General features: G+C 35.0%; 1 protein-coding gene across 2 annotated transcripts in view; it reads left to right on the top strand.

The window, feature by feature from the left end:
* Positions 1-22,415, top strand: part of jbug (filamin-type immunoglobulin domains fbug) — a 385,095-nt gene that overhangs the window by 315,397 nt on the left and 47,283 nt on the right. For both annotated transcript variants that reach the window (XM_081769953.1, XM_081769952.1), the window contains 9 exons: positions 880-1,029; positions 2,415-2,636; positions 6,349-6,516; positions 9,247-9,474; positions 13,483-13,620; positions 15,098-15,271; positions 17,322-17,552; positions 19,332-19,444; positions 21,729-21,927. In XM_081769953.1, the coding sequence (XP_081626079.1) occupies positions 880-1,029; positions 2,415-2,636; positions 6,349-6,516; positions 9,247-9,474; positions 13,483-13,620; positions 15,098-15,271; positions 17,322-17,552; positions 19,332-19,444; positions 21,729-21,927 (1,623 nt within the window). The remainder of the gene's footprint in view (positions 1-879; positions 1,030-2,414; positions 2,637-6,348; positions 6,517-9,246; positions 9,475-13,482; positions 13,621-15,097; positions 15,272-17,321; positions 17,553-19,331; positions 19,445-21,728; positions 21,928-22,415) is intronic.

Raw genomic sequence — 22,415 nt, 5'->3', positions numbered from 1 at the left:
CTGGTGCTTCAGTTCATTTATCACGAGATGTCCTTTGCGTTGTTTGTAAACATGAAGTCCCATGACACTACTTAACGTGCGAGACAGACATTTTCGATATAATATTTGGCTCGCAAGCCATAAATGACTTATTTCCTAACTGGATTTACTCCCTAGGGGAGTGCGGTGGCTCAATGGTAGAGCGTTCACCTCCGGTGCTTGGGGTCCCTGGTTCGATCCCAGCTCGCGCCGTATGAACTTTGTAGTGGACAAACACCGTGCTCGTGGGTTTTCTCGGGGTTCTCCCGTTTCCTATCACTTTCTTCATTCCACCATTTCATTCATTTCTCATTATCACCGTCTCCTTTAGCCTAACCGGCATAACCGTGGGACGTTAAACTTAAAGATTTCATTTTCATTTTGGATTTACTCCCACACGTGCCGCCACTGATTTCACAAGTTCCAGTGTTCGTATTGTGGGTGGTCTTCCTTGCCGCGGGCGATCTTTTACAGTTCCAGTCTCAACAAAGCGCTGGATAGTGCGGTAAACGATTTTAAAAAAATAATTTTGTGCAACACTATCACGGCCACACACTTTTCAGACTCACCCCATTCCATCTTGAACACTTACAACTGATACCTTTACACTTTTTCAGCTCACCCAGCAATGTCTCACACATCACGATACCTTTCATGACGTCGCTCGCTTTTACGGGTTGAAGTACAGCCACCCTCAAAAGTTAAAACAGTATTTATGGTAAGACTAGGTACATGCTCCTTTAAAGAATGGTTTTTATTAAGTACACTTTTAAGACTTTGAAAGTTTAAAAAAAAAAAAAAAAAAAAAAGGTCTTTGAGTATTGTAGTTAATATTATTTTGACCTTTTCTTATTATATTAGGTTCACCGTTCATGGGACGAATTCATGCTGATCCGCATCATATTGTAGTCAGTGGGCAATCACTGTCCTCAACAGCCGTTGGCAAAACCTCTTATTTCACGTTGAACAATGTTTCCGGCAGTGTTGAAGACATTGAAGTAAATGTGGAAGGTAAGTATTGGCTGGCAATTGATAAAAGATTAGAAAAAAAAAAGACCTTCCATTGCTGCATTTCTCGTAAATAACAAATAGCATTAGTGAACAGTTTTAACACTAGAAAAACCATTATTAGATATTTAAAAAAAATCAACAAGTTTTATTTATGTTAATTATTTGTTTAAAAAAGATAAACATATAAAAAAAATGGACATACTGTTTTCTTATAAAAGAATGTGAATAAATCATATTTATAACATGTTAAAAACAACTTCTTTTAAAACTGTCTTTCCTCAAATCATTGTTCTTAGCATGTTCATTCTTGTTTCTTCATGTTATCATGGCTGAATATTCATTCGGTTGCAGAATCAACTTTCTCTTTTTTTAATCAAAGTGGTTTTTAAAGTCATTAGTTGTCTGTTAGTTGTACCGCTAAAAGTATGTGCTCTCTTTCCAGGGTCTCCGGCTTATCGCCTACGACATTACTAATTACTTGACATTTATATAAAAAAATATATATAAAAAAAACCTGACTGCCCTACTGTCCTTGATGTGTCCCAGACTTGTTGTATGTATATAGACTTCTCTGTAGTCACTAACATTGTATGCGTGAGAGTCGAATGAGCTGCAAAGCTACTAACATATAGCGTTTTTGTTTTACTATTATTATTATTATTAATAATTATTAAAAAAAACATAAAAAGAATTAATTATCAACATAACGTGAAGAAAAGGAAGAATGTGCTTGCTTTGTATTGGCTGGGCTGTTGCTACTGCTACTAGCTCTGATTGGTGCTTTTTTTATAACTATTTACAGTACTAGATTTATAAGTAGAGCAAAGCTACTAAATCTTTGGTAAGCAATAATAACCTATGTTGATTATTTTTTTTATTGTGGTCTGCCAGCAGTCTTTTGTAACCAGCTACAATACTATTCTTTACAGTATCAACAAATGTTTCATATAGCAGAAACATATGTACTTTTTTTTATGTAGAGTAAATTTGATTTCTCAAGCTGTGCACTGTGTGCATATTCAAAGCCCTTCAAATAAATACCTTACTGCAGAACTACTAAAAACGTATATATATATATAAATAAATGCAGTCAATAAGGGATAAAACCCAAGTCCTGGAAGTGGATTATTTTTTTTAAATTCTGCCTTTGGCTTTAGCACGTAGAGTAATACTAGTAATTTTTTATCGCATATTGTACTGGTGTTGTTAATTCTAATCTAAGTAATATTTTTTTGGCAATACTTGCAATTACTAAGGCTGCAGTAGGTGTTGTTTTTTTTACTTTCTGTCTGCTATCTCTTTTTATCTTATTCTTCTGTTTTTTTTATATAAAAAAAGAAAAGCAACATAAGTCTCTTCAAACTAACTCTTTTCCGATGTAACAGGACCAAATGGACAATCTGTACCTGCACAAGTTAAAGACAATGGCAAACAGACTTTCCAAGTTGAATTTACTCCAAAGGTTGCCGGAGAACACAAGATCTTTGTCAGTTACAGTGGGGGAGCTGTACCGGGCTCTCCCTTCAGCTGCAAAGTCTACGATGTGAAAGCTATCAAGGTGAAAGAGGTTACGAATGGCATTGTGGGAAAACCAATCACTTTCTTAGGTAAGATTATTTCTTTATTATTTTATTCTTGATTTTTTTTTTTTTTAAATCTTTACAACCAGGTTTAATTTTGAGCCGGTTACTATTTCAGATTATTAATATTTGTTTGACATTTACTATATATACAGGGTGTATTAAAAAACCACAAGTTTGAAAACTCGTATTGATTTATTTATTTAGCTTACAGATATGGCTTTGGTGTCATTTTGTAGCTAAATACATCAAGTTTTATACCTTATACCTGAAGAAGTTCAGTGTGGCTTCCATTGGTGATGCAGTAGACTTCTCATCTGAAGTCGATTTCTTGCCAAATATTCCTTACGTTCGATTCTATCAGTATCTTTTAATTCTTGCACCATTTGTAATTTGTATGGTTTAAGATGCGACCATTTTCTCAACACAATATACACCAAACTTTCATGTGTGGAACGCCCAGCTGTCGAGAACCACGCCGGATTGATTTTATATATGACTGTTCACAAAGCTTTGTCTCACTTGCTCTACAACGTCTTTAGATGTAAGAACGACCTGAAGTTTTATTGTGTCTTTCCGAACATCCAGTTTCTATAAAACACTTATATCACTGATAAATAGTAGACCTACTGGGAGTTTTTTTTTTTTTTTTTTTTTTTTTTTTTTTTTTTTTTTTTTTTTAATCATACTTTATACGAAAATTACGTTGTACAGTTGTCGCAGACTTCGATTCTTCGAAACAAAATATACTGCTAGCACTCTCGGGACCAGTAAAGGCATTAGTCTTTGCTGCAACTGCCACTAGCGCTTGCGGTGGCTTGTTTATGAACTAGTGTACTACGTGAGTCAAAACTTGATGTATTTTGCTACAAAATGACACCAAAACCATGTCTGTAAGATAAATAAATAAATCAGTACGAATTATCAGAGTTGTGAAGTACTTGTTGATATACTCTGTATATTCCTGTTCATACCCATTTCATTTAATTATTTTTCTAGTTTTCAAGTCTTTCTATTGTGGCAACGTTTCGTCAGTTCTTGGTACGTTGCCGCCTGGAAGGGAACTGGAGGAGGTGTTTCTTCTCTAGTACAACAGATACAAGCGAACAGTAGAATAATAAAAATAATAGAATGCAGGGGTGCCCACAAGGGGGGCTATGACGCAAACTGCGTCATTGAAATATTGGGGTGGGGTTAAAAATCTATATAAATATGTTTGATGGGGGGGGGTAAAATTAATCGAAAAGAAGATTTTTTCATGGAAGAACACCTACGGATAGACAATTGGGGGGGGGTGCGTCATGGACATAAGGGGGGGTGGGCACCACTGTAGAATGTATATATTTTGTTTAACTAAATTGATTTCAAGTCTTTTATTTCATGTATATTTTTTATGTTTGTTGTAATATTTCAAAATCTAAGCTATTACCTCAATTTCACCGCTCATTGTTGTGATACATAAAAAACACACTATGAAATATATTAAGATAAATGTAAAGGCTGGACCACTCCTGATACATGACAACACATTACCCCTACTTTTCCAATGTATTTCGTATGAAGCGGAAATATTCAAAACAATGCAGTGAACTTGAAGATATGAATATTCAAACTTTGTCCAAACACAATCTCAATAAATAATTCGTGCTTTTTAATTATTTTGTTTTATTATCGTTGAGAGCACTTAAACTCTTCAATAGATGGGTTAGAGAAAGTTACCCAAGTCATATTTTGTCAATTAATCGAATCTGAAACGTAAATTCTTTATTTCTTTTAATTTACGATAACAGTAAACTTATTTTTTCTTTAAAATAGTAAAAATTGCTTTTCTCAACATTTTCAGATGGTCATAAAATGACGTACATGGTTTTCATTGTTATTTATATTGGATCTCATCATCATCTAGTGCTTCAGCCATTGAATGTACGCAGGAAAATATGAAAATTATACTTTTTCTGCAAGTTCTTTTACAGTTAATACACAAAACATATGTATAAATCTTTCTCGAAAAATGAGAACAAGATTATACGAATAGGTATAGAGAAACCCAAAGGGATAACGCAAATGGATAGGCTGGATCTCACAGATCAAAAGTAAATTAAAGACTTGGTTGTCCACATACTAACAGCAATTGAAGTTGCACGTAGGCACTCTACCCTGTGTAGACATTATCTGAAAGATACATAGATTTCTGTTGGCGCAGATTTAAAACTATGAAAAAATATAAATTTCCCCTTTGTCGGGGTGAGGAACATGTTTCTGATTATAAAACTCTCTCAACGTGAAAGCAATAATACAGTACAGAAGCACACAGAATATTCTCTGATTGTCTATTCAACTTGGCTTATTAAATTGTTGTAAATATAATCGCTTTCTACGAAACACATTGGAAAGATAGGAGAAATATGCAGTCATCTATTGAGGATTAGCGTTCGTTTAAAACACGCCGTAATCAAAAGTGCTCATTGGATTTGCTCCTCATATTCACTTCTCTCAAAATGTTTCAAAAATTAAACAACAATATGAACATATCTTTGGTACTTCTGTAGTAAGTATAAAAAATAATAGAGAAAAAACTAGTGAATTATTTCGAGATGGTTTTCGTTCTGCTTAGTTTGTTGACTGAGCCTACAATGGCATAAATGATTTAAAGACGGATTTGTGTTTCATAATGGGAAACCTATCAACAACAAAATTGTTGCACTAAGTCAGTAGGATTTTCTAAAATACTAACCAATTATGGAGAAAAATTCTAGTGTTATGGTTTAACTTTCCAAGAATAGAGATGAGACTGACAAGCATTCTTAATAACTTGTTAATACGAATTGTTTTAGACCAACCACCTTGAGTGAGGTTTTCCTGGGTTTTCCTCATTCACACCAGGCAAATGCCGGGATGGTACCCATACAGGCCCCCAGGGTGCGTCTTTCCTTCCCTTTCCTCAGATAGTGTGATCGCCGAGGGACGTCATCCCTCATACGTGAGGGGCTACCATGGCCACAGATGCCGAAAGCCCAGAAATCTAATTCCTAACCGTAACGAATTATTTTAGATATTTTAAAAATCCTTACGAAAATATGCTGAATTAAACAAGGAATAATTGCAGTTCTAAGAGAAATACGTACAGTAAGGGGAAAAATCTGAAAAGGTACAATGGTAGTAGTTAGACACAGTTGAAGGAGCAGTTGTATAACAAATCTAATGCTCAAAACGATTGATAAAATTTCGCTCCAAACTCTAGAAACTTAGTGAGATTGTTGAGTAAGGAGTGAGTCATAGTAGCTGCGACCTAAATAGTTATGGTCGGAACTCAAGCATTATGAGAAATAATAATATTGATTAAGTACCCAGTCGTATCTATATTTATTGGCTTTTAACTTTTGTTAAAACTAAGATGAAATTGAAGAAACTTCCATTTGGTTACCATTACCGCCATTATGAAGATGGCATGGGTTCAATTTTTGGTGGGAGCTCATGCACATTGAATCCCACATTAAGCAGCTCATATGTATCATTGGTTCTGAAAATGGAAGCTAAACTCCTAAACAACTAACCAAGAGCGTGCAGTTTTCAGCGGAAAGAACATGAAAAAATTTTCGATCTGAGTCGCCATATAGAATTGCTATTCACTTGTAATATTTGAAAATAAACTAGGTAAATGTGCTAATGTAGGTCTTTTCATTATTATCATTTATGTGCTATTGTGGGTAATGAGAAATGGTAATTCCTTGTATTCCAGTGGAGACGAGTCAAGCGGGACCGGGTAATCTGGAGGTGACGGTGAACGGTGGACGAGTGCCAACGTCAGCGCAGGCGCAAGGACCTCACACGTACGCCATATCGTTTACCCCGAGGGAACCTTGTCCACACACAGTTGAGCTTCGATTCAATGGAGAAGATGTGCCAGGTAACTACAACAGAAGCTTATCTATTATTTTTTAAATCATTTTTTAAATACAGATTGATCAATCGTCTGTTTAATTAAGTTTATTTTATACATTGTAAACCTTACTACAAGGCGGAGAATGTATATATACACAGCGTTTTATTTCTAAAAATAAAGGTGCTGGCACGCTAGACCTCAGGTTTATAATGGTTAAAAGGCTGCATACTTTTCAGGTATTATTATTATTATTATTATTATTATTATTATTATTATTATTATTATTATTATTATTATTTCTTTTTTTCTTTTCTTTTTCTTTTTTTTTTTTTTAATCTGGTCGGTTTAGAGCCTTTATGGTTTATATTACCCTGCGAAATGGAATGGAAAAACAAAGAAGGCGCTAGGTCGTGCCAGCGAGCGAGAGATAGAAGAGCTTAAATATTTCTAGTTCTTGAATACAATGAACTGACTTCAAGACGAAACAGGAACAGCAACTCTTTTTCCGGAAAAAAAAACGAAAAGGAAAATGAAAACAATAAAAACTCTGATTTTCAATAAAACTACGTATATATTTCCTATTTGGTATTTTCGAAGTTTCTTGTTAACTCCTTTTTAAGACAGAAGAAGAAATATTCCTTTGTTTAAAAAGGTGCCGGTATGTCGTACCGTTGCGTACCAACAGAAATAAAACACTATTTATCCGACCACAGGTCCATGTGAACTATTTTCTTATTTTGATGTAAGGAATGTATTCGCAAAATATTGTGACTTTTTTTGTAACACCCTGTATACATTAGAATGGTCCTATTTCTCGACTTTTGACTTTTTTTAATTATTTTTTTAAATTTCCCCTTGAAATGGTTCCATATTACATCAAAGCAAGCCATAATAAAAATTTGCTCAATTGAATAATATAAAATTATGCTTCAAGACCACTTTAGCACTCCCAGAGAGGGGTGGGTGGGGTGATATTGACAGACATAAAAATGATAAAAAGAACAACTAATATTAATGTCGAATCCATAGTTTTCGGGGACCCCAAGTTGACTGGTGGCAGTTCCGATTACCTTTAAGTTTAAGTTCAACCCCCATTAGGAGTAAAATCGCCTATCACACATAGAGAGAGTGGAAGGGGATAAAATAAAATAATAGAAAACGACCGCTATTAATATAGAGTCCATAGTTTTCGGGGTCGCTGAGATGAATAGCGACTACCTGATGCCATTTAAATCCAAGTGTCTCACGTTAGTACTTCTTGGGGAATGGTGACATAAAAAATTGGAAACGACTATAGTTTGAATTCATAGTTTTCGGAGTCCTTAAGTTGATTGGTGACACTCCTTATAGCACTTAAGTCTACGTTTAACCCCCATTAGCATCCCTAGGATGGCTGGCATGTAAAAATAATCGAAAATGATCGATATTAATGTCAAATCCATAGATCCGTATGTCACTAAGATTAATAATTACACTTCCGATAGCGTTAAAGTCCTCTTCATCATGGGAGTGAGAAGGGGTGAAAAATATAATGTCCCAAATGACTGAGATTAGTATCGAATCCATAATTTGTGTTTGTCTAGCTACTAGGTTACAATCGCGATGATATTTAATCCCGAGTTTAGTCTTGAACAAGGATGTCAGCTGGATTAGGAATATACAGAGCAACGCCAAAGGCGTTGTTCGCACATGTCTATATATTTGGATTCATGTATGTGAATGTATGTTCCAGCGTAACTCCGAAACCTCTGAAGCAATTGTATCCATACGTGGTACACAAATGATGTTCAATCTGAAAAAATAAATAAATAAAAAATAATTTTAAAAAATCATTGTGGTAATGAAACACTTCAAGGGGTGGGAGTTGGAAGGAGTGACATTTAAAAATAATTCAAAACGACTTATATTAATGCGCAGTCCATAGTTTTCGAAATCGCTGAAATGAACAGTGATGCTCCCCGTAAAAATGACAGACATTTGTGTCGAATTCATAGTTTCCAGGTCGGGAAAACGTCTGACCCGTTTGAAATGATTTTTGGGAAATAGTTAGTATCAATTTCAAGCTGGGGTTTTTATTGATATTAATTTGATTAAAGGCGTGTTCTATGGGGGTTGGGTATTTCAATGTTTATGTCAAGTAAAGTATGTTCCGGTTTTTTTATTACACTTTTATTGATATAAATACGTATTTTAAGGGGAAGGAGATTCAACTATTTTCCATAAACTTATTCTCCCGTATGAAGAACGGGCATTTCGGCTATTAAGTAAATAAAAAATCTCATAATCATTAGAATAACTGCTCAGTTGCCAGGATTAAAGGACTCTATTGTTATAAATAATAGTGTGATATTGTTTTCCTTTTGTTAAAAAATATCCATCGCAACCGAACCTGTTATTACAAATACATACAATATTTGTTTTATGCAGTAATTATATATGATGTAATGATTTGAAGAAGGTATCCACATTCTTATAAAGTATTTCTAAGCCAGAAATATTTAATTCATGGATCGTCGAATTATCTGGAGACTGATGTATTTAAACAATTAAAGAAATCAGAATCTCCTCTGAAGTTCTTTTCTTTCCCTTTCACCATTTTCCAATAATCTGCCTTTACAAATATTTTTAAACAATTCTGTAAATCGGTATAGATGAAAATTTGAGTGTACAAAATAAGTGAATAAGTGAATTTGATCTTATCTTTGACATAAGTGAAGTTGTAGACAAAATACTGTATGATCATTTTTATTGCAGGAAGTCCTTTTACGTGCCATGTAGCAGATGCGACCCATGTAACGGTGACAGGAGAAGGCCTCGACAAAGTGGCTGTCATGAGACCCACCAACTTCTCCATTGAAGGAGACGCAACGCTCGGAGAGCCCAAGATCCAGGTGATAGCTCCATCCAGACGAAATGTTCCGGTTATAATGCGAAGGGTTGGAGACGGACGATTCACTGTTGAGTACACTCCCACAGAAGTAGGTGAGTTTACAAGGCTATGTACTTTCTGAAACCAGTTTATTCTTAATATTAAGCATAATATATCTCAAACTATTAACACGTTTTACAAGTGGTGAGGGCCGTGCCGTGGGGGAAGAGGGGAGGCGAGCGGGGCGACGGCCTCGGGCACCGGAGTAAGGGGGCGAAAATTTCGGGAGAAAAAGGAAAATTTGCTTGGAATATATGTATGGGGGCGCCGTCGTATACTCTCACCCCGGGCGCTGATTTTCCACGGCACGGCCCTGCAAGTGCTAACGTTAGGAAGTTAAAGCTTCTGATATGTTAATTGATCTTAACGTATTTGATGCACAATCCTGTTTTTAAAAAATGCCCACCGTCTTTTTTTTTTTTTTTTTTAACATTCTGTACTCTTACCCAAAGCCAAACAATGAGATTCTTCTTTGCCATATAAAATATGTATTTCAAAAGAAAATACTAAGTTGTCACGCGTACAAGGTGTGATCAAAAAGGACGGTGAATGTACTTGCACAGTGCCCTCTATCGATATTGTATCCATTTCAACTAGTAAGCCCTGTAGCCTAAACCTTTGGTACAGTCAGTGCAGAGTTTCAACGAGTTGTAACGTGTTAGTTGACTTCTCAGTAAGGACATGTTAAGAATATCTGTTGCGCGCCAACATTTAGTTTTGTTCTAAGCTGCAAAGAGAGTGCCAAAGAAGCTCACGAAATGTCAAAATCAGTGTATGACGATGAAGCGATGGCATTGAAGACTGTTTACAAGTGGTATGAACGATTCTAAAGCGACAAGGAGTCGGTTAAAAACGAGCAATGATCGAGACATCCTTCGACATTAAAAGCAGAGGAAAAGAAGTGCAAAAAGTGTGGTACAAATGATTTATTCAAACAGAAGAACGACTATTCGACAGCTTTCCGAAGAACTAAGCATCTCGTATGAGTCCGTGAAAAGCATTTAACCCCCGATTAAATGGGCAAATGGCTTCCTTTTTTTCCCATGAAAACACACCCTGCCACATCTTGCATTTGATCTTCGCGTTTTTGGCCGAAAAAATATTCCTGTCTGTACATTCCTTATGCTCTCCAGATATAGCACCATGCGATTTCTGGCTCTTGCCAAAAGTTAAAACCGTGCTTAAAGGAAAACGTTTTAACACCATTCCTGGCATTGAGAGTGCCACAACCGAGCAGCTGAACGCTCTTACAAAACAAGACTTCCATAAATGCTTCCAGTCATGGATTCAACGTTGGGAATAAGGACATTGCTAGCAAAAGACAGTACTTTGAAAGAAATTAAATCAAATTCCATGTAAGCTTATTACTCTGTTTTAAGAAAATTATTCACCTTATTTTTTGATCACACCACGTGTGGTTGTTAGAATATGACCGTTTAAAGAGAGGTGGGTGATTAGGTTCGTCTAAACACGGTGCTACATTTACTCTTTTACAGCAGTATTTTTCCATTAACATCAATTATATTGAATACAATTGTAACCATGTGTTTGCGCAATATCTACGCTTAAATTCAGAGACTAAAAAAAGTTCTGAAAGTCGCTGGATTCACATGTGTAGAGAATATGATGAAGGGGAAAAAATAAACTGTTTTGTTAAGAGTTCCGAGTACGCACGCCATATTTTTTTTCTAGCTTATTAACTTAATGGGGAATTTTCTGTTTTCTTTCAAATGAACCGAAATTTTTATTAGCTAAATATCCCATGCTTTTTCAATATTTATAAACTATTTATAAATTTACTTACCGGTTTCTCTTCTACCATTTGGGTGTGGGCGTTTTCCATAGAGGTCGCCACTTCTGTTCTGCACTAGAACCTTTACTCTTTTCCATGAAATGGAATGCCTCTTGGGAGTCTCTTCTTTTGTCCTTTTTCAAGTTTGTCTTGGCCTACCCCATGTTTTTTTTTTTTTTTTTTTCGTAACCCTCCTGATCTTGCTTTCCACATTCGTTTTCAACAGATATTCCCTTTCATTCTGATGATATGTCCTAACCATTGAAGTTGAGCTTGTTCAATTATACAACTATATTGGTTTAACTTTCAATGTTTTCCCAGTTCTATCCTTCTTGTTTTTATTGCAACCTTTTTCAAAAATTTCATATCTACTGTCTGTAGTTTCTGTTTCTCTCTCTCTAACTTAGTACCCATGACTCAAAAGAGTGATCAGTATGATATAAAAAGAATATATCAAATAAGTATAACCAACAATGTATAAAAATATTTTAAACATTATGATGATATTTTGTAATCTTGTTTATTGTTATTGTTGATATTTATATGGCGGTTTCATTTTTTTTTCTTTTTTAAACCTGGAATTCATGTGTTAGTGTTGATTACCAAAACTTACATTACAAACTATGAAACAATACTAAAAATATTAGTTAAAACAATTTTAGTAATTGAAAACAATTACAAATGTTATATAGTCGGGTAGGACTAAAATTTACGCCTAATTAAAATTCACGTGGCCATATTAAACATTATAAGAGTTGTGGAGGGAACACCGTAGAGCGTTGGACTCATGTCCGCATGGTCCCGGATCGATTCCCGGCCGGTGCTTCCCAATTTTTCAGCGTCCACCCAGCGTCGTGAGGCAAATTGGGGAATCACGTAAAAAGCAAGATGTGACGGCCTACAGCTGTTAAGACAGGGCGTCGTAGCGCACTAACCACATGCTCGCTGCTAGGCTGAACGTAGTTAAGCTGTTCGCTAACAGATGGCGCTGAAGCAGACTTAGGCTCACAAATGGGCCGTTATGCCAAGTGGTTTGATTTGGATTGGTTTTATGAGTTGTGGAGTAAACAAAAAAAAAAAAAAGAAAGAAAGAAAGAAAGAAAAGAATGATTCTGAATAAAATGCGTTGTTTGTTAACTAGAAATAGTTTTTGTGTAAGGTTTTTTAACTTTTTTAATGCTGATAGTTAGATTGATTACATGCAACTGAAAAATTCAAGTGATTTATAAATGATTCAGAATCTGAAAATACAAGAACTCAATGATTTACTGATATAAACTCAGAACTATTAAACGACTAAATCATTCGCGAGAACCAACACATCACAGTTCAACTGACATTAGATTTATTTGGTCAGGATAGATTAAGAATGTTAGTATGATTCTTTTCATATGCAAAGATGTCTATGAGATGAATGTTTTCAGAAATTTCTTGTTAGTGTTTCCTTACAGAAAAGAAAATATATGATCAACAGTATTAGTATTGTGTGGTTTCATTATGTAATCGTATATAATTGAAATCGCACAAGTTTTGAAAATATTTTAATATATTTTCTTGAAAAGTTCATTACTGAATTCTCCATGTCTGTGTGTGTGTGTGTGTGTCTGTTATTTGCGAATTTTTCAATTTTGAGCCTTCTATTTGAAAGAGCATCAAAACTATGTGAGAAAACGATGGAATTTTTCGCGTCACTCTTACCGTTCCCAAGATATTGAAAAAAAAAAAAAAAAAAAAAGGTTTCGGGAGATTTAATAAGCTATATCTCGGGAACCAAAAGTTATAGAGAGATGATATTGGTATTGATTCACCATTCCCCAGATATTGGCCCAAAAAAGTTCGAATTTCGGGAGATTTAAGGAGCCATATCTCGGGAACCGTGAGTCATAGAAAGATGATATTTTGCGAATTTTTCAATTTTGAGCCCTCCATTTTTAGCATGTGTTTTCATAAATCAATATATGATAGAACATTTTAACGGAATCTTTAAATAAAACATGTGGAAAAAAATGAGTATTCAAGGAAATTATGAATAGATAGATGTATTACAAGAATTGTTTAATGAGTATAATAATAAAGTACATAGAACAATTGGTATAAAGCTTATAGAAGTTAATAAGAAAAATTAATCCTTTAAAGAGTTCGTTCTGGCAATGCTCTTGGAGCATTCTCAACTGGTTTTTATTGTTATGTAGTATAAGTATAATTGAACCATTTCTCTCTTTTTTTTTTTTATTTTTTTATTTTTTTATTTTTTTTTTTTTTTTATTAGGTGACCACAGCGTATCGGTGAAATTTTCCGACTTGCATGTTGAAGGAAGTCCATTTTTGGTTAAAGCTTACGACGCTACGAAGGTTAAAGTTACGGACATCAATTTAGGAGTTGTCGGGAAGCCTGTGTATTTCAGCAGTAAGTTTTGGCACTTTTTTTAAAAATCTGTTTGTCATGAATACATAATATTAGACAACTTTTTTAGCTATCATGAATACATAATAGTAGACAATTTTTTTATGTTTGTCTTGAATAGATAATATTTGACAATTTTTTATCTGTTTGTCATGAATACATAATATTAGACAATTTTTTTGTCTGTTTGTCATGAATACATAATATTAGACAATTTTTTATCTGTCATGGATACATAATATTGGACAGTTTGTTTGTCTGTTTGTCATGAATACATAATATTAGACAAGTCGGTAATAAAAAATCAATATAGCACATTGCCACTTATGGTAAGTCATACATAATATTTAATATAGTGACGGAATGTAAACTTTTAGAAAACTTTATTATTTGACTGAATTCCTGCAGTGAAGGAAAAGAATTGTTTAGAAAATACGAAGACCGTTCGGAAAGTAACCTCCGATTGGTTAAAAAGAAACACCAAAGTAAATAACAAAAATATACTTTTCAATAAGAAGAACTGAAAATTACTTTGCTCTATTTTCCAACCCAGTTTTCATAAACATTCAAGCACCTATCATATCTCTACAATAGCTTAGAAATTCCATCAGCATAAGTATATTCCGCTTGCACCTTGAGCCAGCCTGTGACCGCATCTTTTAGATCCTCATTATCATCGCGCACAGTACTTCTTGAAGCCTAACCTTTGTGTCACTACGTCATATAATACAGTCCTGGAAATTTGTGGAAATTGGTCGGAAAGCCTCAAGATTGTGAAACGTAGATTTTCCCGAACTTTTCCATCAATTTTCTGAACGAGTTCATAAGTGACCACTGATGGCCTGCTACTCCTTTCTTCGTCAAGAATGTTTGTTCGTCCACTTTTCAATGAACGAACCCATTCACGAACAACTCCTTCACGTATCACACGTGGTCCATACAGTTCCCGATGAATAGCTGCTGCCGAATTTTGTTTTGCCGTAAGAAAACATATAACAGCCCACACCTCGCATTTGGCGAGGTTTCCTATTGCAGTACACATTTTGAGACGCTTCAAAAGTGGAACTAATGATCAGACAAGCTTCACTCTACCATGGCTGGATGCAGACTGATCTAGCGCACACGTCTGTGCAACGATTGGTAGCGCTACCCTCACTACTTCACGCACAGTGACCAATCGGACGTTACTTTCGAACGTGCCTCGTACATTTATTATTTTGAAAAAGTGTACATGTTAGACAAAATATTAGTATTTATAAAACAACTTTCTTAGAAGATATTATGGTATTTAAGAAATGACTCTGGCGTAACATTCTCGAGACACTAGCAAAATAATAAGCAGAAAGAGATAATTTTTTTCTGAGAATGTTATGTGATAATAAACCTGTGAACTCAGTGAATTCGGATCCTTGTAACTAGACCTCTTAATTGATTTCATTGTGTGATTTTTTTTAATGGAATAAATTTCTTCCTTTTCAAGTTAATGCCAGCCAGGCTGGAGCTGGAAATCTTGAAATTATAGTGTCAGTGAACGGTCGAAATGTGCCGAATTATGTACAATCTGAAGGCAACGCAAAATTTCGTGTCAACTTCAAGCCGCAAGAAGCAGCACCTCATAACCTCAGTGTTCGTTTCAACGGAGAACCTGTTCCAGGTAGGTATCATTTTAATTTCAGTAGCATTCTCTCGTATCATATTCGGTATCTTCACGTTATTTGATATGTCTTTTTTGGGCATAGATCTTATTTTAAAAGAAATTTCATGTAAATGGAATGATTGAAGCTGAGAAAATGAGGCCTCCTTGTTTGGTTTAAAAAATGGAGATGTTTTATTATCGAACAATTACCTAGAACTTGCCACAGTCATTAAGTTTAGTACTTTTAACTTTTGCCAATTGCAAACTTTGGTCTCAGTAAATTGGGAACAGATTCATTATATCAAAATATCAAAATTAAAAAGAAAAAAAATCATATGGATCTGTGCTCAAAAGTGGATAGTTTCGGAGTTATAGGCAGGGCCGTGCCGTGGGGAGAGGGCGAACGGGGCGACGGCCCCGGGCGCCGAAATAAGGGGGCGAAAAATTTGGTAGATAAAAGGAAAAAGGTTGGAAAAATTACTTGGAATATATGTATGGGGGCGCAGTCGTATACTCTCGCCCCGGGCGCTGATTTTCCACGGCACGGCCCTGATTATAGGGTACCGAAAACGTGAAAGAAGTGAATTTTAAAGATTCATAGCTCCACTACCATGAGACCTATCGTAGTCGGATCAAGACATCACTGGGGGAACTGGTATGTGAACTATCCAAATAACCATGTTTAAGAATGTTCCAGTATTTTGCACACCAATTTTAAGAGAGGTAGGTGGAGAGTGATCAAGTACTCTCAAACAGCCTCTCTAAGAAATGATTGTGCAAGTACCGGAGGTTCTGAAATATTTGGATAGTTCATATACTGGGTCCTCAGTGACCCGATCTACGATCAGTCCTATAGTAGTAGAACTATGGACAGGGCCGGATTTAGCATTTTGGCGCCCCTAGGCCCAATAATTTTTTCCGACCCCTAGTCTGGTTAAAGTTACTTTCCTAAAAACCTTTATTAAAAAATTATATCAGGCCTATATGTTAATTGCTTAAACACCACTCCACGATGCAATTTTATCATTGGAAATTTTTTGAGGAATTTACTTGACACTGACTAGAGATGTGACGATACTCGTGGAGCAGTTATTTGAACACTGGCACGCACACGGCGCATGCGCCCCTAATCACTCCGAGTAGTAGCGCCAAGCCAGCCTAGTGGCAGTGGCAATACGATGCGTACCGCTCAACGACATCCCTACAGCCACTTCTCCCGTGCTTGAGATCAATGTTGTAACGAAGTTGATGCATAATGTTGAAAAATAGTTTAACTTTACCAACAATTATTTGTTCAAATGAACTTCAAAATCAGAATGCTTTATTAGCCTGATCTTTTTTAATCAATTCAAAAATATGTTAAGTTATGGCTATTTATTTTTATTCCTAGATATTTTTTATTTTTTTTTTCTCTCGGCCGTGCGCCCCCTGATAGCTTGCGCCCATAGGCCCGGGCCTACCGGGCCTATTGGGAAATCCGGCACTGAGTATGGATCTTTAAAGTTCATTTTTTTCACGTTTTTCGCACTCTATAATTACGAAACTTTGGCACTCTATAACTTTCGACCACAGGTCCATATCAACTTTTATTTTCTTATTTTGATGTGAGGAATCTATTTCCAAAATATTGTGATATTTTTTGTAACACCCTGTATAGTTTTAACAAAATAGGGATAAGGATTGTATTCAGTGGTACACGTGCAATCAACAGTCTATTGCCTGACAAATAACAAGAAAAATAAAGACCAGTTTTGAGGGTTAGTGTGAGTGGAATGTCAAAGAAGTAACCAAAGAGGGCGTAGCGTTTCTTTAAACGGAAGCGGAAACGTTTCGGGCGGTGGTACTGTAACAGTTTTAGAAAATAATAAGAGTAATATAATATATATTTTTAAGATAAAAAGTAAATGAAATACGCTGTAAGATGATTTAAAAAGCAGTTAAAATAAGATATCAAAGCTTCATTGAAAGTTAATTTCTGTGAACTTAACGATGAAGAGATAATAAAATAAAATATATAATTATTGTCTTTAAGCATTATTATAATTTTTTTTTTCTTTTTTGTAATCAGGTTCTCCATTCACATGCAAAGTTGTGGACTCTAATCAGATCGTAGTTTCCGGCTCTGCTCTCAAGATGTCTCCACTATCACAACCAGCATCCCTTATAATTGACCCTCAGGGAGCAGATGTTAGTGAATGTGTTGTTACAGTGTTGGCGCCTTCGGGCCAGGCGGTACCTGTTGGTGTTACGAAGCTTCCATCCAAAAAGTTTTCAGCCGAATTTATGCCGTTTGAAGTTGGTAAGTTTCATATATGTATCTTTATTTATTTTACTTATTTATTTATTTATTTATTTATTTATTTATTTATTTATGTCTATCTTTATTTATTTAGTATAAACAGACAGTACTGACAGTACTAAGGAGAGATAAATTTACCAATAGCCACAAAGCACAAAGAGAGTGCTTGGTTATATCTTGGTAAAAATATTTAAAATCTTGCAACGACTAACAAAATCTATTTAAGAATTTCTGCAACCAATCAGAAATCTCTTTCAGATTATTTGAAATGGGCGTAAGAGAAAGAAAAAAGGAAGTCTTACAGTCTTATAGAATTACTTATTTTCTTGTTCGATTAAAGGTGAAGAAAACGCTTTTTTTTTCACGCGCTACCCTAGCTAACTGTTTTAAGTTGGTCACAAGGAAGCGGGTGAGGTTAGATTTGCATCGAAGTTGCACCACCCGAATGTGACGTATTATCATGGGGGTCAAGGTGAAACAAAACGAACCCTGCTCGCTGACGCTCGCTCAGCTATGTTTTCTAACGTAAGTTAATCACTTCTTTATCAATAAAGTTGTGTGCGCAAAGTCTTCCCCCTCCTGGTGCCTCCGGCATCTCCCTCTTTCTAACTCCCCACTACCCCCTACAACCCTCGCTTCGCGAGGTCCCCACTTCTTTCTCTCCTGGTGGTTTATAATGTCATTGTTTATAAGGGCTATCGGAAATCTGTAGGTAAATGGGGGAAAAGCATAATTTATGTAAATAATTAATATTTTTCTAACCAGAGTATGTACTTCTTTATTAAAAATTAAAATATTTCGTAACAATTTCCATAACGTAACGTTATCTTCCCCAGATGTTAATATATATGTTTATATTAATTTAAGTAATAGAGACATCATAATATTAAATCATTTAACGTCTAGGGGAGAAAACGTTCCGTTATGGAAATCGTTAACGAAATATTTTAATTTTTGATAAAGAAGTACATAGAGGAAGTTACACAATTTATGCATTATATATTACGTACAAGCGAAAATGATTATTATTTTCATCTGATATTAATGAAAATTTAAAAATCTAATAAAAATTTTCCTCGGGCCGGGTTTGAATCCACGCCAGAAAGCGATTTTCATTATTAGGCCTCTCGCTAGCACCAGCAGCTACGAGGGCTGACAGCACCTGGCGTTTGCTTTCTGCTATATGTATGCTACGTGGCGAGAAATGGGTAACTCCATTCATTCAGAACCGTGTATTTAGTTCCTAGGGTTGAGCATGATTAAAATATATGTGAAGAAAACTGATAAAATTTGGAAAACGCAAGATTAATGAATTAGTGAAGCATGACCTACTTCAGTCATCGTTTGTGTGCTATGAGTTTCAAAGAAATTTAAAAATATCGTATTTTTTGTAACGGTATGTAAGTTTAGTTCAAAGTTTTGAAAAGAATCAATGGATTGAAGATACGGAAATGAATTGAAGATACTTACATGAAAATAAATGTGAAAGATACACTGACTTATGCTTTCTTTACCTTTTGAAACAAAAAATGTAACTTTGGAACCGTGCAGTTTTGTTAACATGCTTTCTTTACCTTTTGAAACGAAAAAAAAGAAATTTACTTTGGAACCGTGCAGTTTTGTTAACACCGGAAGCGATGAAATATTTGATTCACCGTTACTTTTATTATTACTCTAGACCCTGAGTCCTTGGTCACAGCAATACCTTTTTTCGAAATTATCATTAGTTTCTTTTACCTTAATATGTATTCCTTTATTTTATAAATTTTTATTTTCCAGGTCGACATACAGTATCAGTTCTCGTAGACAACGAACCAGTGAAAGGCAGTCCGTTCGCTTGCAACATATACGATGTCAACAAAGTAAAAATGACTGGATTGGGTTCTTCCAAGGTACGTTTGCAATAATAAAGAAAATAGTTGTAGGTATCAAGAAATTATTTACAATTAATATTCAGACATACCTCTTGTTTTCATTGTCACTTGGTGAGTTTTCATATCCCTGTACGTGTGTCTATCTTGGAACTATAAAGGATAGGTTTCTGAATTTATTTATTTATTAAAGTGAGAATTTTAGATGAAATAATTTAGCTTTTTAAAAAATCCAAAGTTCTTGATCCGTTCTTCACATGTGCTCTGAATGTGGACTCATGTGTGTGAGTGCGAAAATCCAGCATAGCTTTAAAATATATATATATATATATATATATATATATATATATATATATATATATATATATATATATATTAGGTCTATCTTTGAATTCTATACTTATTCCGTGTGTATGGGACACCGTGGCTCAGTGCTAGAGCGCTTACCTCTGGTACGTGGTCCCCAGGTTCGATCCCCGACCAAGCAAGTTTGTGCTGAGCAACATCGTGTCCATTGGTTTTCTGGGGAACTCGCGTTTCCTCCCAAATTCTCATTCCACCAATTTTCCATCATCATTCACTTGCCTTAATCATCGTCTCTCTTAGCTATAATCGTGGAACGTTAAACTGAAAGATTTCATCTTTTATTCCATGTGTTTGTAGCTTTTAAGTTACTTATCATCTTACTGAAGGCCAAGTATCCCTACATACTTACGATCAAATAGGAGTGTAATAAACCGGAAGATCGTATATTAAAACATAGACCTATTCACGGTTACCATAATCAACATTTATTCGGATATTTCCGCGTCTTGAAAGTAAAAAAAATCTGTTCCGGATATTTCCGCGGTCTGTTTTCCGTTACTCGTTACCGAATTTAGTGAAGTAATTAAGCTATATAACACAGTCTGTTTTCCATTACTCGTTACTGAATAAATATAGTGAAGTAATTAAGCTATATAACGCAGTCTTCACGCGTTACCGTATGAATATAGTGAACTAATTAAGCTGTATAACGCAGTCGGTTTTCCATTACTCGTTACCGAATAAATATAGTGAAGTAATTAAGCTATATAATATAGTAGTCTGTTTTCCATTACTTGTTACCGAATAAATATAGTGAAGTAATTAAGCTGTATAACGCAGTCAGTTTTCCATTACTCGTTACCGAATAAATATAGTGAAGTAATTAAGCTATATAATATAGTAGTCTGTTTTCCATTACTTGTTACCGAATAAATATAGTGGAGTAATTACGTAAAGATATCTGAGTTTAGTGGTAACAGTGGCGGCAACTAGGTGCCAAAGGTAGAGGTACAAAAATTTGTCATTACTAAGAAGAAGAGAATCGTAATCAAGTACTTGATAGTGTTATGTTTACACGTATTTTCTACGTTGGCGGGCTAATCATTATGCAGTGACTATAAGTATCGAAATCAAATTATGAATTAATTATGTCTTGTATTGCATGTAGTTTTAAAATAAACTAATATTAATGGTTTTACATTAACAAGCCATAATATTAATGGCATAGATTAGCACACCAACTTACTACTGTAGACAATATACTCATATAGCACCTCAGAGTCATCCTTAGTAAGCACTGGTCTATTAATAAAGGAAACTTATTCTTATTGAAATCGATCTATGTTAAACTAGATAAGAGATTGCTAAGGTAAGATTATGTTTATTATCAACATATAATACATGTACATATTGCCTATGTTGTTAATTCTATACAAAATATACTAATAAAGAAAAATAATTAGCTGGAACTGTCGTGCTGAGGTGTTAAACATATTAGTTTTTAGCCTTATTGGGTTGCTGGTTGAAAATGGTGTAAGGAACGAACCCTGCAGAACCACAGTTGTGGCCGCACATCAGTTTTTTCAAAACAAATTAATAAGAAATTATGTTACACAATAACATAATAATTATTTAATTTTATGAATTTGATGAAATACTTCTTAGGGGGGGATAACAGTCCCCTGCTTTTCCCAAATCACTGCCATTGGGGGGGGGGGAGGAACATGTCATTACAAAAGGAAATATGCACGGGTCCACAGAGTATTAGGAGTTCTCTGGGAAAGGATCATTGGGCCAGTCGAGAAGGAGATGGTTTTGAGAAAGTATTAATAATCATAATTTGGCACAGGAGAAGGTTCATTATCAGACTTCTGTTTCTGCAGCGATGAACCTTTTCGTCCGTTATCTATAGAGTTAGGAAACGCTTCGATGTATTCATTTTTAGTTAACAAATATTGAAAAATAATATTTGTGCACTGAAGTGTTAAATTCTTTTCAGGTGGAGAAACCTGTTACTTTCACAGTGGATGCATCTGAGGCAGGCGAAGGGACTCTGGAATTAGTTGTAAGCACAGCGAAGTCAACTGTCAAGGCTGAAGTGGTAGCCCGTAGCAGAGGATTGTATGACGTCACCTTTGTTCCTCATGAGGCTATCCCACATTTTGTCAATATCACCTTCAATGAGGAAGATGTCCCAGGTAATGTTATTATTATAAAGGCAATATAGAAAAAAAAAACATTAGAGAGAGAGAGAGAGAGAGAGAGAGAGACAAGAAATAAGTATATAAGAATATTAGAGTAAAGGAGAGAAAATAAATAATATTAGAAAGAGGAAGAGAAATAAATAAATTAATTAAAAAAAATATTAGAGAGAGGAAGAGAAAATAAATAAATAAATAAATAAATAAGAATGAGATTAGTGCAATTACTTGTGTGTGCTCGAATGCTATCTAATCGCACTTCATAACTATGATGTAGCTGGACGTAATTCAAAAGTGTCATTGGTACATGTACTCTCATGTCTAAAATTATTGTCGGATGTCTATAAATATGTTGTTGTAAGAATATAATTTGATAACGAATTCGCCCTGTATTTCTTATAATGTTAGTATGTGTATAATCGGTAAAGACGTGTATGTGGAAAATTTCATGTTAAAAGAGCAGTAAATAAGAACAATAAAACGAA

Source organism: Thermobia domestica, chromosome 8 (assembly GCF_964235325.1).
Source record: "Thermobia domestica chromosome 8, izTheDome1.hap1.1, whole genome shotgun sequence".
Classification (NCBI taxonomy): domain Eukaryota; kingdom Metazoa; phylum Arthropoda; class Insecta; order Zygentoma; family Lepismatidae; genus Thermobia; species Thermobia domestica.
The sequence above is the reverse complement of the archived record's forward strand: the minus strand, read 5'-3'. Positions and strand labels throughout refer to the sequence as shown.